Source organism: Electrona antarctica (genome assembly GCF_951216825.1).
Source record: "Electrona antarctica genome assembly, chromosome: 1".
Classification (NCBI taxonomy): domain Eukaryota; kingdom Metazoa; phylum Chordata; class Actinopteri; order Myctophiformes; family Myctophidae; genus Electrona; species Electrona antarctica.
In genome coordinates, this window is record NC_136806.1 from 7564577 (window position 1) to 7578947 (window position 14371).

General features: G+C 42.9%; 2 protein-coding genes across 7 annotated transcripts; both read right to left on the reverse strand.

The window, feature by feature from the left end:
• Positions 1-4727: 4727 nt before the first annotated feature.
• LOC306921646 (RNA-binding protein 3-like) lies at positions 4728-6390 on the reverse strand. Of its 3 annotated transcripts, none has more exons than XM_079498874.1 (5): positions 6266-6390; positions 5489-5604; positions 5291-5397; positions 5002-5191; positions 4728-4892 (listed from the first exon to the last, which is right to left on the reverse strand). In XM_079498874.1, the coding sequence occupies exons 2-5, from the start codon at positions 5595-5597 to the stop codon at positions 4810-4812; spliced, it is 489 nt and encodes a 162-aa protein (XP_079355000.1). In that variant the 5' UTR covers positions 5598-5604; positions 6266-6390; the 3' UTR covers positions 4728-4809. The 3 variants fall into 3 exon arrangements, with proteins under 3 accessions (XP_079355000.1, XP_079355001.1, XP_079355002.1); XM_079498875.1 differs by having other exon boundaries at positions 5489-5622; positions 6266-6367; XM_079498876.1 differs by having other exon boundaries at positions 6234-6346.
• A 2641-nt stretch (positions 6391-9031) lies between these two features.
• LOC306921624 (RNA-binding protein 3-like) lies at positions 9032-11632 on the reverse strand. 4 transcript variants are annotated; one of them, XM_079498842.1, is made up of 5 exons: positions 11578-11596; positions 11083-11349; positions 9729-9839; positions 9531-9637; positions 9032-9431 (listed from the first exon to the last, which is right to left on the reverse strand). In XM_079498842.1, the coding sequence occupies exons 2-5, from the start codon at positions 11210-11212 to the stop codon at positions 9276-9278; spliced, it is 504 nt and encodes a 167-aa protein (XP_079354968.1). In that variant the 5' UTR covers positions 11213-11349; positions 11578-11596; the 3' UTR covers positions 9032-9275. The 4 variants fall into 4 exon arrangements, 3 of the variants coding, with proteins under 3 accessions (XP_079354968.1, XP_079354970.1, XP_079354969.1); XM_079498844.1 differs by lacking the exon at positions 11083-11349 and having other exon boundaries at positions 9045-9431; positions 9729-9862; positions 11578-11609; XR_013789804.1 differs by lacking the exon at positions 11083-11349 and having other exon boundaries at positions 9046-9431; positions 9729-9829; positions 11563-11629.
• Between the last annotated feature and the right edge of the window lie 2739 nt (positions 11633-14371).

Below are 14371 nucleotides of genomic sequence, written 5' to 3' on the forward strand. Positions count from 1 at the left end.
GCTAAAAACGGCCATAGATGTAGGTCAGCACATTTTGGGCACATTTGGGCAAGTGGCAATGGCTGCTTTTAGCCCAAGGAGTGTATTTTGTGCAAAACTACTAATGCTTGGAATGGATTCAGAATCATTTGACATGTGACATGCTACTTAAAGCAAAAGGAAAGTTTGACATTTTTGCCTGCCATAGGATGTTAATGGTAGGGTCACAAGAAACCACTATAAAAAAATTGCCCAATAATCACAGCCGGTCAGCAAGTGTAGTGTGACAACATTTTAGGCCAATAAAGACTATATACCAAATTTACCCCCCCGGCCACCTCGGCTGCCGGACTATTGTGACATACTGTATCATGGTGTCTAGGAGTGCAACGGTACATCATGGCTGGGGAATCATGTACCATCAAGCCAGCTATGGCCCTGGGTCACATGGAATCATGTACCATCAAGCCAGCTATGGCCCTGGGTCACATGGCTCGAGAGCTATGGGAGCCCCGCAGGGTCAAGCGGTAATATTCTAAAGATAAGGGGGATGCAGGCTGAGGAAGAATGAAATATAGTAAACTAGCATATGGTTTTCATTTCATCTGCACTATAGGCATGTCATGGTGTCCCCCTGAGAGTGCTTGTTTCACAAGCTTATTGAAGAGTTCCAAGAGGGTTAGTGACAGGGAAAATCAATCCATCAGTAAAATGGTAATAAGTTAATAGGTAATATCTTAATCTGGGTACAGACTGCAGGGTCAGGCGCAGTTCTTGGATGAAGTGACTGGGGGACGTCCGGACAGGTGAAGCAGAGTTATAGCTGGATACCATTTTGGGTACTTCTGCATGCATGCACGTAAGCTATTGATTAATTGACCAGCTGTGATTATTGGGCAATTTTTTTATAGTGGTTTCTTGTGACCCTAGCATTATCATTCTATGGCAGGCAAATGTCAAACTTTCTTTTTGCTTTAAGTAGCATGTCACATGTCAAATGATTCTGAATCCATTCCAAGCATTAGTTTTGCACAAAATACACTCCTTGGGCTAAAAGCAGCCATTGCCACTTGCCCAAATGTGCCCACAATGTGCTGACCTCATCACATTTTGTCATGACATCTATGGCCGTTTTTAGCCCAAAGAGCTGAGATGAAAACCCCCTAGTTTGACATGTCACATGCTACTCTTAAAGCAAATTATGTTTTGCCTGCCATGGTAGGGTCACAAGAAACCCCTATAAAAAAGATTGCCCAATGCCCTGACAGCCGGTCAGCAAGTGGATTCATGAATGTATGTATATAGACAATATTTTAGGCCAATAAAAAAAGACTATACCAAATTTCCCACCCGTCCACCTCGGCTGCCGGACTATATATGGAGCTGACCTGTTTTTACGTGTTGATCCTTCCCCATCCATCATTCCTCTTCGATGTCTCCCTTTTGACTATCAAACTCTAGACGGCCCTGCCCCAAAGTTATTAGTGCAGCCACGCCTGGCAGTTCTCAACAGGCCCAAAAACTAAGGCCCGGCCCTATACCTAGGCCCTCATCAAACCCTGTACACTCAAGACACTGTCCTCGCTCCCAGGGGGCCCTATCATAGGCGTGGTTCAGTGAATTTTCTCACTGGTCCCATTATCACTAAACGCGGGTGAAGTTCACCCGAACACCTGCCTGTAGAAAAAAGAAAAACAGGGATGTGGGCAGGGAAACAAACCTACCTTCTATGATGTCACTGAGCATCATGAAACAAGCTACAAGCAAGCACCCACCCACCTCAGACATCAGCAAGAACATTATGAAAATCACCCAGGTTTAGTGTTCTAGGGTTAAGTAAGTTGTTAAACTCTTCCTCAGTTTGCTGGGGACCTCCTAGAACGCCCACGAAGGACTCTCGGCAGTCCCAGGGCCCCCATGAGGAATTGGACCAGGGATCTTGGCCCCCATGAGGAATTGGACCTGAACATATATTCGCCTCGGTTCGTCCCGTTTGTGCTGCATCAGGTCGCGCCCGTTCGCGCAATTCTCGTCTTGCATTGACTTTGTATGTAATCGCGCCACTCTAACCATCCAAGTCTGACACCTTAACACGTCTGTTTTCCTCACTGTCCGGGGCGGGGGGGGGGGGGGGGGGGGGGGTGGTGGGGGTGGACCGTGTTGCGTGTCCCCTTGTACACATGCAGATCAGGCATTGAAATGATAATCTGGGTGCTTAACCTGCCAGGTAGGAAATAGCAGACCTACAAGCTCGTAGCGCGGCACTCGGTGCATTGAAGGGTATGCATTGAATTGCATCCCTACAGTACTGTACTCTGCTTCTTAGGCTACTTATTGTTCACAATGAAACCACCACCAGCAAGAACACCCTGGCTGCTAGCCTGCCGTTGAAACCTTCCGCCGTCCCAGCGACAAAACACAGAACCTGCCGAGGTGGACAGGACTAGCCTGCAATCATGGCATTTAAACATGCTCTTCTGTTTATAAACTAAACACGTTTAAAAAGTGTTACAAATACATACAAGCAACGTCTAATCTAAGCCTAGACCGCTAAAACACTTTCATCCCGATACCTCAATTTCTGTGTTAGCAAATACTGAATACCGATACCAGTGTCGTGATCTCATGTTGTGTTTATAGCTATCTAGCTATATATCTCGTGTTGTTTTTATAGCAGACTCCTCACTCAAATGTGCACTTGCAGTTTGGGCAACTCCAAAGCAAACTCCACATGTCCCAACATTATATTTACCTGCCATAGTGTCAACCCATCATCAAGGATGCCTCCCACCCCAACAACAGACTGTTCCACCCCTCCCATTCACAGAGGAGAAAAGGCTACAGATGCCTCAAGACTTCAACCACCCGATCCAGAAACAGCTTCTTCCCCTCAGTCATTGTCCTCTTGAACTCTCTGACCAAGAGATAGTCGTCCCCCCCCCCGTCCCCCCCCCCCCCCATGAACTCTTCACTGACTGTACATACACTGGTATTTCTCTTTCTTACTGCTTTTTATTATTGGTACCTACTGGGTGCTACTACTAACACATATGATTACTTTTGTACTGCTTTGGAGTGATGTCAACAAATCAATTTCGTTGTACATGTGTGTAAACAGTGTTCAATGACAAAATAAAATCCATCCATCCATCCATCCAACCCCTGTTACATTCCCTCATATGTCTAGGGGTTATTAAAGGATGCAACAAGGCTGGCAAGTGAACTGTCGTTTATTCACAGTGCTTCGATAAGGTTTTTATACACAATAGACAGAAGGTATGCAATACAATAAAAGTATGAATATATATATAATATAGGAACACATATATATATATATCGCCATCCTTCTATCTAGACAACCTGTACGGACTAATAACGGTAGTTTCTGGGTTTCCAACCAACTTAAATATAGGGGCTGAGCCCTCTCGAGCTAAATAGAGTTACAAGGTTTGAATTACGTATTATTTAAATTATATACAATGCAACCAAAAGGCTGTACGGGGCAAATCAGGGAAACAAACAAAAGGGACTATACCTATTCTGAACACCAAATGAACCCTCTATCTAAGCCTAACAAACAAAAGGAAAAGGGTTACAAATGATCAACCTACATAAACTCTCGACACTACCTACTGCCTAACAAAAGGATGACTTACAAAAACCAAGCTCCCATACTCCTGTAAATTATAACTTATCATTCAACTCAATGTAAGAATGTTTACTTGTAACATCCACCAGATCAACACTCAGGGTGCTCCACACTGGAGACCCTGGTGTATGTTTATACACGGTGTAGCTTCACAGCTCCCAGGACAGAGTGCTCTCAATATCACTGACTGAGTCACACTGCCAACGAGCTGGCATCACAGCTGCGCTTAAGTAGCATTCCACAGGCTGGCCTTCTGATGATGGGCTCCCGTTGATGAGGTGGAAGGTAGGTCTCCGCCGCCGAGCAACACTCCATTAACACATGCACCTTCATTCGGACAGTCACCTCCACAGCTGTACCCTGTGGAGGCATTGTTCCACTGTGTGGAACTCTGCAAGATTCTTACCAAATCAAGCTAAGGGGTAAGGCACAGGGAGAGAAAGACATTTTTCTTGATCATTCATAGTCCTGGAATATAGAACTATGAGCGAGGACAGCAGTTTGCCATGCTGTAGGAAGTGTTTGTACATTTTAAACGGTCCATCAGTGGCTTCTCTCAAAATGAAGATTAGGTCCCAGCAGTGTGTGTGTTCCAAGTTCAGAAGCTTTACATTTATGAAGGCACTGTACATTTTTACAAAGTCATAAGTACAAAACTACAGCTCGAGTGTGGTGTGGTGTGTTGCAGTCTTGTGCCCTACAGTTCCATAAAACAGTGCCATATTTAATACCTTTTAGTTGCAATCTTGATTACAGCACATGAAACGATTTAAAACACAGACATGACAACCACCTGAAAAGTATGTAAATAATGTACTTGGCGAGGGCTACTTTTGAACGCTATAGGCATGAGTAAATACTCTTCTGGAAACAGAGAGCAGCATCTCCATAAAGCTAGTAAAGATACAGAAGCACAAAGTGCTCTAAAATATCCTGATAGATGGCCGTGTTGACTTGATAACAGCCCAACACCAGCAATATGACATGGCACCCCAAATCAGGATGACAGTGCATCCAATCCCACCGACTTGACTGCACAGAAACAATATTCATTCACAATTTAATCATGAATTGTTCTATGGAAGAAATACAAATATCATCAAGTAAAACAAATGTTTATTAGTAAAGAATTTCTAAAAATGCGATAGGTATACATATATAAAAGCCCAAGACAGTCATCTTCACCAACGGTCTCCACCACGGTCATAACCACCACTCCTCTCGCCGGAGCTCCTGTCACCTCCGTATGCTCCGCCACCACCTCCTACGCAAATACAAGAGAGAATACATTCAACAACATGCCATCGATCAATTATATGTGCCAGAAATAGGAAAGCTTAATTAAAGAATCCAGGGTAAAACCCCATCTCTACCGCTTCCGCCACCATAGCCGCCACCTCCATATCCTCCGCTACCACCATATCCTCCGCCACCACCTCCATATCCTCCTCCGCCACCACCTCCATATCCTCCTCCTCCCCCCCTTCTTCCTCCACCTCCTCCTCCACCTCCGGAACGGCCATTCCCAGCGTCGTCCACACGGATCGTCCTGCCATCCAGAGTCTGAAAAGACAACCGGTCAGTCGTGTTGTGCCACCAGGAGAGCATAAGGTGCCTTTCAGAATGGCTACCAGCATCTGTAGCAATATGTCATCAACTCACCTGGCCATTCATTTGTTCCTGCGCTTCCTTTGCATGGTTTGGGTTTTCGAACTTCACGAAGCCAAATCCACGAGACCTGCCTGTATCTCTGTCATTGACGACAACAACTGTAGACAATGAAACGGATTAAAAAATATATATAAATTACACCATGTGAATGAATGTAGTTGTTCATATGGATTGAAAGTCGTTTTTTACCGTCACAAATTCTTCCAAATTTGGTGAAGGCGTCCTCCAACGACTGCTTATCCGTGTCAAAGCTCAGCCCTCCAATGAACAGCTTTCCCTCGTCGTTGTCCCTCGACATGTTTTGTCTAAAGAGAAACACAAAACTGTCACATTACATAAAGCGTTTAAAACTCAATTATACTGAATATAATGTTATGTTTTGGCAAATACAAGAATTATTAGGAGGCAAGGAGCTATTGGCCAAGCAGTTGAAACACAAACTCAACTAGGTTTATGAAAATCACTTTAAACCTATATGCATTGGACATTTGAAAATTGCAGATGTACAAGCTCACAAGGCCTGCAGGTCCTTTGTGTAATCAGTGGGACTGGGGCCAGGAGCAGCATAGTGCCATGATTACACACACACCCAGTTGCCGTTTCCACTCCCACTGATTAGACACGGAAATGTTTGAGAACCACTGGTTTAAACATTTGGAAGAAAAGTGCAAATAAAACTACATTTTATGAAACTAATCTTTAGTAAAAGGCTCAAACAAGCAAATAAGCCCAAATAAGCAACCAGGCCTACACTTTAGAAAAAGGCCGAAATGTGAAAATACATTTTAAAAGTAACCCCAAAGAAGAATACAACCAGACTAAGCAAAGCCGATGCACTTTTAAAATACAAGCCATATTTACCAGCAACTTAACAAAACTACAAGCCAAAAGTCACGTAAGCCTATAATAAGCAGACATGTGGAATAATGCATACGTTTCAGAAGGCAGGACGCGTTAATCAATCACCTTTAGTTGGTTTTCAGAAGATGAGGTGATAAGGTGTTGCTGCTGCTTGGTGAGCTGAGAGATGATGAACTTGGAGGAATCAGGAAATGCTCTGCTTTGGACTGCAACCTATTTAAATAGTGTCCGTGGGCGGGGCCTGTATGTGTTTCACTGAGGCCTGATTGGATGAATGGGAGGGGTCAGTATCACTGGCAGGTTTTTAGTTTTAACTGTATTTGCAAAAAGAATAACATGGAGTAGCCTAGTCTTATATTTTATTTTCCAAACGCACCATGTCAACATACATTGGAATGCGAAAATACAATGTGGAAATGTATTACAATGTCACAATTGTAAATTATAGTAATCTTTATAGCAAAAGGCAGACGCACACCTCAGAAGGCTAGTGACAGGTGCGTAGGGGAATAGAGCATATATTAAAAAGGGTATCTTTGAAAAACAAAGAAAAGGTCCCACACACTGTCGACGTTTCGGTCGATTAGACTTTGTCTGTCCTGACAGTCCTGATGAAGGTCTAAGGCCGGCTTTAGACTGCAGTCACAAAAAGTCAGATCCGATTCAAATCCGATTTTTTTTCTCAAATCCGATCTTTTGGCCCAGTCATTCACACTACCGTTTGCAAGTGACCAGATCCGATCTGTGCACTCAGACTGATTTTAACAACTCAACGCAAAGCCGCCCTGCATCGACATATCTGCTTTGGTTACCGTGGTAACCGAGTTGTTTTTTTTCCGGTTTGCAATGCGGTCAGCCCGTTGATCAATATCACTCACACACACACGAGAGTCATTACAAAATTGTATTTTTTTGGACCCACATTAATGAATGAAATAAAAAAGAACACCCCCCGCAGTAGCCTACAATTGCACAAATTAACCTCAGCTGTGTGGATCTCAGCTGATTTCATTCCACAGTGGTGAGGCGCACAAACTGATGCCTTTCATCATAACATTTAAATATTAAAACGGCGGAAGTAAACACATATGTTTAGCTGTACATTAACTATCCAACTTCATTTAACTTTGCCATTGTTTAATATGTTGATACGAGCATGGGATTGTCTGTGAGGGAAGGTTTTTGAAACATCGGGTTTCATGGATCATGTGCGCTGCGGCTGCTGCGGCCTCGTTATTAAACACTACGTAATTAATGTTCACTAACATCAAGTTCCATATGTTGTCCACCATGTCCTTGTCCACGTAATGTTACAGTAGGCTACCTGGCTACAGGCTTATTTGGTCACAAACATGTTTAGTTGTAGGCTTGTAGCCTATATTCCATCGGGTGCCGTGCATCATTGATTATGTTGTCCAAAAGAACAGATCTGCAAGCTATCAACTCGCCATGAAACGGCGTGTTGACAGCTTGTATGTCTGTTTTTTGGGGGGTAGCCGACCCGACGCACGTTACGCATTGGAACAAGCCATGGGTTTGAGAGGCTGATTGATGTAAACCGTAAACTTACAGTATTAGATATTTAATAGCATATTTAAAGTTGTCACTTTTTGGCATCGGGACTACGAGCTCTCCTTTCTATTTTAACCAACACCAATCTCACATTGCAGATAGGACCGCGTGTAGGCTAGTTGTTCCCTACCATTCCGCGAGAAATATCCTAATAAACGGCCTTGTTTCTGTAGCCTCTTCATATCGCGTCAAATAAGAACTGTGTTCCAAAAATAAACAAATGATCCCAGCGGTTTGACTCACATGGATATAAAGAATCAACTGACTGAGAGAAAACGCGAATGTTACTGCCGCCGAATTATTAACATTTTCGCTAGAAATATACTTTATCAAATACCTCCCCGACAATATTCTTTGATAGTTTATTTATTTTTGAACCACAATGCTTATATGAGAGTATTCAAAATGAAACTTCTGTGACCCTGGACTAGGGGATGAGCAAGTGACGTCAGGACTTCCGACTTTGGTACACTACGGCTCCGCCGTATAGTGCTGAGTCTGCTGACATAATAAATGAAGAGACATTATTCCTATAAAACAAACGTGTGTTGCAATATTGTTTCTCTCTTTTCTGTCCTGTCGCTTGTTTTCTTTTGCTCTCGTTTGGTTGTTTTTCTCTGTCTCTTGTTTAATACTTAAATTAAAATACTACTCGCGCTCTGTAATGAAGTCACGTCAGTAGCGCTCGGGTCGCGCTGCGGGTGACGTTTGGACAGTTTGACTCAGGTCACTTCATGTGGTCGTCGTATTCAGACTGAGCCAGATCAACTCAGATCGGATATAAATCGGATTTGAAACCACCTCTGGATGTGACTCAAGTCACATTTGAAAAAATCGGATTCCATGTGACCTGTCTGCATTTAGACTTATTTAAGCAAATCGGATTTCTATCTTGAAGTGACACAGATCTGATTCAGGCTAGATTCAGGCTAGATTTGGCTGCCAGTGTAAAGCAGGCCTAATAGACCGTCCTGATGAAGGTCTAATAGACAGTCCTGATGAAGGTCTAATAGACAGTCCTGATGAAGGTCTAATAGACCGAAACGTCGGCCTAATAAAGAGCAACATTTTGGCCAAGTGTCTGACAGTGTGCGGGACCTTTTTGTTTTTCAAAGATACCCTTTTTTAATTATAGTACCCTAAAAATGGTAATAAGTTAATACCTTGATTAGCCAGGATAATCAAGGTCTAAATGTAGACCGTCTATATATAGACGTTGAAACGACGTTTTTTTAGCCTAGACTGCTAAAAAAAAAAACTTGTCATTTTTAGACTATTTTCACCCCAGCTTTTAGACCATTTTTTTAGACGTCTATTAGACTACAAAAATGCTCAGTGGGTATGTCACAATAGTCGGGGGTAAATTTGGTATATAGTCTTTATTGGCCTACAATAAGTTTTCTATATTACATACATTAATGAATCCACTTGCTGACTGGCTGTGATTATTGGGCAATTTTTTATAGTGGTTTCTTGTGACCCTACCATTAACATCCTATGGCAGGAAAAAATGTCAAACTTTCCTTTTGCTTTAAGTAGCATGTCACATGTCAAATGATTCTGAATCTGAACCGCTTCCGCCACCATAGCCGACACCTCCATATCCTCCTCCTCCCCCCCTTCTTCCTCCACCTCCTCCTCCACCTCCGGAACGGCCATTCCCAGCGTCGTCCACACGGATCGTCCTGCCATCCAGAGTCTGAAAAGACAAGCGGTTAGTCGTGTTGTGCCACCAGGAGAGCATAAGGTGCCTTTCAGAATGGCTACCAGCATCTGTAGCAATATGTCATCAACTCACCTGGCCATTCATTCGTTCCTGCGCTTCCTTTGCATGGCTTGGGTTTTCGAACTTCACGAAGCCAAATCCACGAGAACTGCCTGTTTCTCTGTCTTTGACGACAACAACTGTAGACAATGAAACGGATTAAAAAATATATATAAATTACACCATGTGAATGAATGTAGTTGTTCATATGGATTGAAAGTCGTTTTTTACCGTCACAAATTCTTCCAAATTTGGTGAAGGCATCCTCCAACGACTGATTATCCGTGTCAAAGCTCAGCCCTCCAATGAACAGCTTTCCCTCGTCGTTGTCCCTCGACATGTCTAAAGAGAAGAGAAACACAAAACTGTCACATTACATAAAGCGTTTAAAACTCAATTATACTAAATATAATGTTATGGTTTGGCAAATACAAGAATTATTAGGAGGCAAGGAGCTATTGGCCAAGCAGTTGAAACACAAACTCAACTAGGTTTATGAAAATCACTTTAAACCTATATGCATTGGACATTTGAAAATTGCAGATGTACAAGCTCACAAGGCCTGCAGGTCCTTTGTGTAATCAGTGTGACTGGGACCAGGAGCAGCATAGTGCCATGATTACACACACACCCAGTTGCCGTTTCCACTCCCACTGATTAGACACAGAAATGTTTGAGAACCGCTGGTTTAAACATTTGGAAGAAAAGTGCAAATAAAACTACATTTTATGAAACTAATCTTTAGTAAAAGGCTCAAACAAGCAAATAACAAGCCCAAACTAGAAAAAGTGCCCTTCTGGGCACAGGTCTCCACCAGGAGGATAGGAGTGTGTGTGTGATGTTTGGCAAAATGTTTAGGAGCAATATAAACGTGTGTGTGTGTGTGTGACACGGCTTGGCCTGTTGTAGCGCCACCATGAGGCTGATTTGAAAAATGTCAAGTGGCATTTCTTCCAAAGCTTAGTGGGAATATGCATGCACAGTTTCACCACAATCGGACGCTGCGTTGAGTAGTTGTGGCGATTTGTACAAAACGGTTACAAAGCGGGCTACTCCTGAAAAGTTTAGAAGCCAATCGTAGCCAATGAGGGTGGATGATGAGAAATCAAACAAACCCGTCTTGATTACATGACTATGAAGAAGATGTGTACCGATTTGCATGAAATTTGGATAAATTCTGAAGGAGTAATATTAGAAAATGTGTTTTACATATGTTGGCCTCCTGGTGGCGCTATAAAGAGCAGATGTGAAAAATTCCAGGCAAAGGTTTTTCCTTGGCCTCTAGGGAGTTGGCATACAAAGTTATCCACAGATCCGTGCAGTTAGAGGTCAAAACACTTTCCGGCCAGTTATAGCGCCACCATGAGGCTGAGTTGAAAATGTTCATGTGGCATTTCTTCCTCGGCCTAGTGGGAATGTGCGTGCACAATTTCACGGAAATCACACGATGTGTTCATGATTTGCAGCCTTTTTTTTTAAACTGAGCACTCCTGCGAACTTTGGAAGCCAATCTTAGCCAATCAGGATGGAGTCTGAGAAATCTGAAAGAACCGTTTCGTTGAATGGCTCTAGAGAGACTGTGTACCAATTTGCGTGATGTTTGGACAAAATCTGTAGGTGTACTGTCCAAAAACTTGTTTTGCACAAAGCGGCCTCCTGGTGGCGCTATAACAGGCCGTTCTGGACATTTTTGGGCAGAGGTTCATCGTTGGCATCCAGGGAGTGTGTGTGCAATATTTGGCATCGACCGGGTTAACGGTGCCGGAGATTAGCTGGTCACAGACGGAAGGACGGACGGACGGACGGACGGACGGACGGAGTGCAAAACATACTCTCTCCCCATGCCTTCGGCCTGGTGGAGACAATAAGCAACCAGGCCTACACTTTAGAAAAAGGCCGAAATGTGAAAATACATTTTAAAAGTAACCCCAAAGAAGAATAAAACCCGACTAAGCAAAGCCGATGCACTTTTAAAATACAAGCCATATTTACCAGCAACTTAACAAAACTACAAGCCAAAAGTCACGTAGACCTATAATAATGCATACGTTTCAGAAGGCAGGACACGGTAATCAATCACCTTTAGTTGGTGTTCAGAAGAGAGTGCCGTGATAAGGTGTTGCTGCTGCTTGGTGAGCTGAGAGATGATGAACTTGGAGGAATCAGGAAATGCTCTGCTTTGGACTGCAACCTATTTAAATAGTGTCCGTGGGCGGGGCCTTTATGTGTTTCACTGATGCCTGATTGGATGAATGGGAGGGGTCAGCATCACTGGCAGGTTTGTAGTTTTAACTGTATTTGCAAAAAAAATAACATGGAGTAGCCTAGTCTTACATTTTATTTTCCAAACGCACCATGAATGCGAAAATACAATGTGGAAATGCATTACAATGACGCAATTGTAAATTATAGTAATCTTTATAACAAAAGGCCGACGCACACCTCAGAAGGCTAGTGACAGGTACGTAGGGGAATAGAACATATATTAAAAAGGGTATCTTTGAAAAACAAAGAAAGGTCCCACACACTGTCAGACACTTGGCAACATGTTGCTCTTTATTAGGTTGACGGTTCGGTCGATTAGACTTTGTCTGTCCTGACAGTCCTGATGAAGGTCTAAGGCCGGCTTTAGACTGCAGTCACAAAAAGTCAGATCCGATTCAAATCTGATTTTTTCTCAAATCCGATCTTTTGGCCCAGTCATTCACACTACCGTTTGCAAGTGACCAGATCCGATCTGTGCATTCAGACTGATTTTAACAACTCAACGCAAAGCCGCCCTGCATCGACATATCTGCTTTGGTTACCGTGGTAACCGAGTTGTTGTCTCCACCAGGCCGAAGGCATGGGGAGAGAGTATGTTTTGCACTCCGTCCGTGTGTGTGTCCGTCCGTCCTTCCTTCCTTCCGTCCGTCTGTTACCAGCTAATCTCCGGCACCGTTAACCCGGTCGATGCCAAACTTTGCACACACACTCCCTGGATGCCAACGATGAACCTCTGCCCCGCATTTTCCAGAACGGCCTGTTATAGCGCCACCATGAGGCAGCTTTTCACATTTTTTACCTAAAACTGCACCGATCTGCGTGAAACGTTGCATACACACTCCCTAGAGGCCAAGGACAACCCTTTGACCTGCATTTTCCGCATCTGCCTTTTATAGCGCCACCAGGAGGCCGACTTTTGTAAAACACATTTTTTTATATTACTCCTCCAGATTCTGTCCAAAAATTTCACAAATCGTTACACAATATCTCTATGGTCATGTGCTAAAGTCGGATCTGTCCGATATTTCATATTCCATCCTAATTGGCTATAATTGGCTTTCACAGTTTGCAAGATTGCCCCGTTTTGAACAAAAGCCTCAAATCATGAACGCAGCATGCAATTTACGTGAAATCTTTCACACATTTTCTTACTAGGCTGAGGAATATATCCCACCATTTTCACATTGGCCTGTTATAGCGCCACCAACAGGTTGATTTTTGCAAAACACATTTTTGGAACAAAATGCCTCAAGTCATCCAATTGCCATCAAAGGCAAACATGTTTATATTACTCCTAAACATTTTGCCAAACATCTCACACAGTCCTATCCTCCTGGTGGAGACCTGTGCCCAGAAGGGCACTTTTTCTAGTTTTTTATACTTTTATACTTTATCAAATATGAGTGACTGACTGTTGTAACGATACAGAGACACCTCCCCGACAATATTCTTTGATAGTTTATTTATTTTTGAACCACAATGCTTATATGAGAGTATTCAAAATGAAACTTCTGTGACCCTGGACTAGGGGATGAGCAAGTGACGTCAGGACTTCCGACTTTGGTACACTACGGCTCCGCCGTATAGTGCTGAGTCTGCTGACATAATAAATGAAGAGACATTATTCCTATAAAACAAACGTGTGTTGCAATATTGTTTTCCTCTCTTTTCTGTCCTGTCGCTTGTTTTCTTTTGCTCTCGTTTGGTTGTTTTTCTCTGTCTTTTGTTTAATACAAATTAAAATACTACTCGCGCTCTGTAATGAAGTCACGTCAGTAGCGCTCGGGTCGCGCTGCGGGTGACGTTTGGACAGTTTGACTCAGGTCACTTCATGTGGTCGTCGTATTCAGACTGAGCCAGATCAACTCAGATCGGATATAAATCGGATTTGAAACCACCTCTGGATGTGACTCAAGTCACATTTGAAAAAATCGGATTCCATGTGACCTGTCTGCATTTAGACTTATTCAAGCAAATCGGATTTCTATCTTGAAGTGACACAGATCTGATTCAGGCTAGATTCAGGCTAGATTTGGCTGCCAGTGTAAAGCAGGCCTAATAGACCGTCCTGATGAAGGTCTAATAGACAGTCCTGATGAAGGTCTAATAGACAGTCCTGATGAAGGTCTAATAGACCGAAACGTCGGCCTAATAAAGAGCAACATTTTGGCCAAGTGTCTGACAGTGTGCGGGACCTTTCTTTGTTTTTCAAAGATACCCTTTTTTAATTATAGTACCCTAAAAATGGTAATAAGTTAATACCTTGATTAGCCAGGATAATCAAGGTCTAAATGTAGACCGTCTATATATAGACGTTGAAACTTTCATTTTTAGACTATTTTCACCCCAGCTTTTAGACCATTTTTTTAGACGTCTATTAGACTGCAAAAATGCTCAGTGGGTATGTCACAATAGTCGGGGGTAAATTTGGTATATAGTCTTTATTGGCCTACAATAAGTTTTCTATATTACATACATTAATGAATCCACTTGCTGACTGGCTGTGATTATTGGGCAATTTTTTATAGTGGTTTCTTGTGACCCTACCATTAACATCCTATGGCAGGAAAAAATCACATGTCAAATGATTCTGAATCCATTCCAAGCAT

Bases quoted from the DNA above. Each gene is read 5' to 3' on its own strand.
- LOC306921646 (XM_079498874.1), bottom strand. From the start codon at position 5,597: ATGTCGAGGGACAACGACGAGGGAAAGCTGTTCATTGGAGGGCTGAGC. The intron at 5,398-5,488 runs GTAAAAAACGAC...CATTGTCTACAG, and splicing joins ATTTGGAAGAATTTGTGACG to TTGTTGTCGTCAATGACAGA. The intron at 5,192-5,290 runs GTGAGTTGATGA...TTGTCTTTTCAG, and splicing joins AGGAACAAATGAATGGCCAG to ACTCTGGATGGCAGGACGAT.
- LOC306921624 (XM_079498842.1), bottom strand. From the start codon at position 11,212: ATGCCAACGATGAACCTCTGCCCAAAAATGTCCAGAACGGCCTGTTAT. The intron at 9,840-11,082 runs GTACACAGTCTC...TCTTCTCTTTAG, and splicing joins TCCAAACATCACGCAAATTG to ACATGTCGAGGGACAACGAC. The intron at 9,638-9,728 runs GTAAAAAACGAC...CATTGTCTACAG, and splicing joins ATTTGGAAGAATTTGTGACG to TTGTTGTCGTCAAAGACAGA.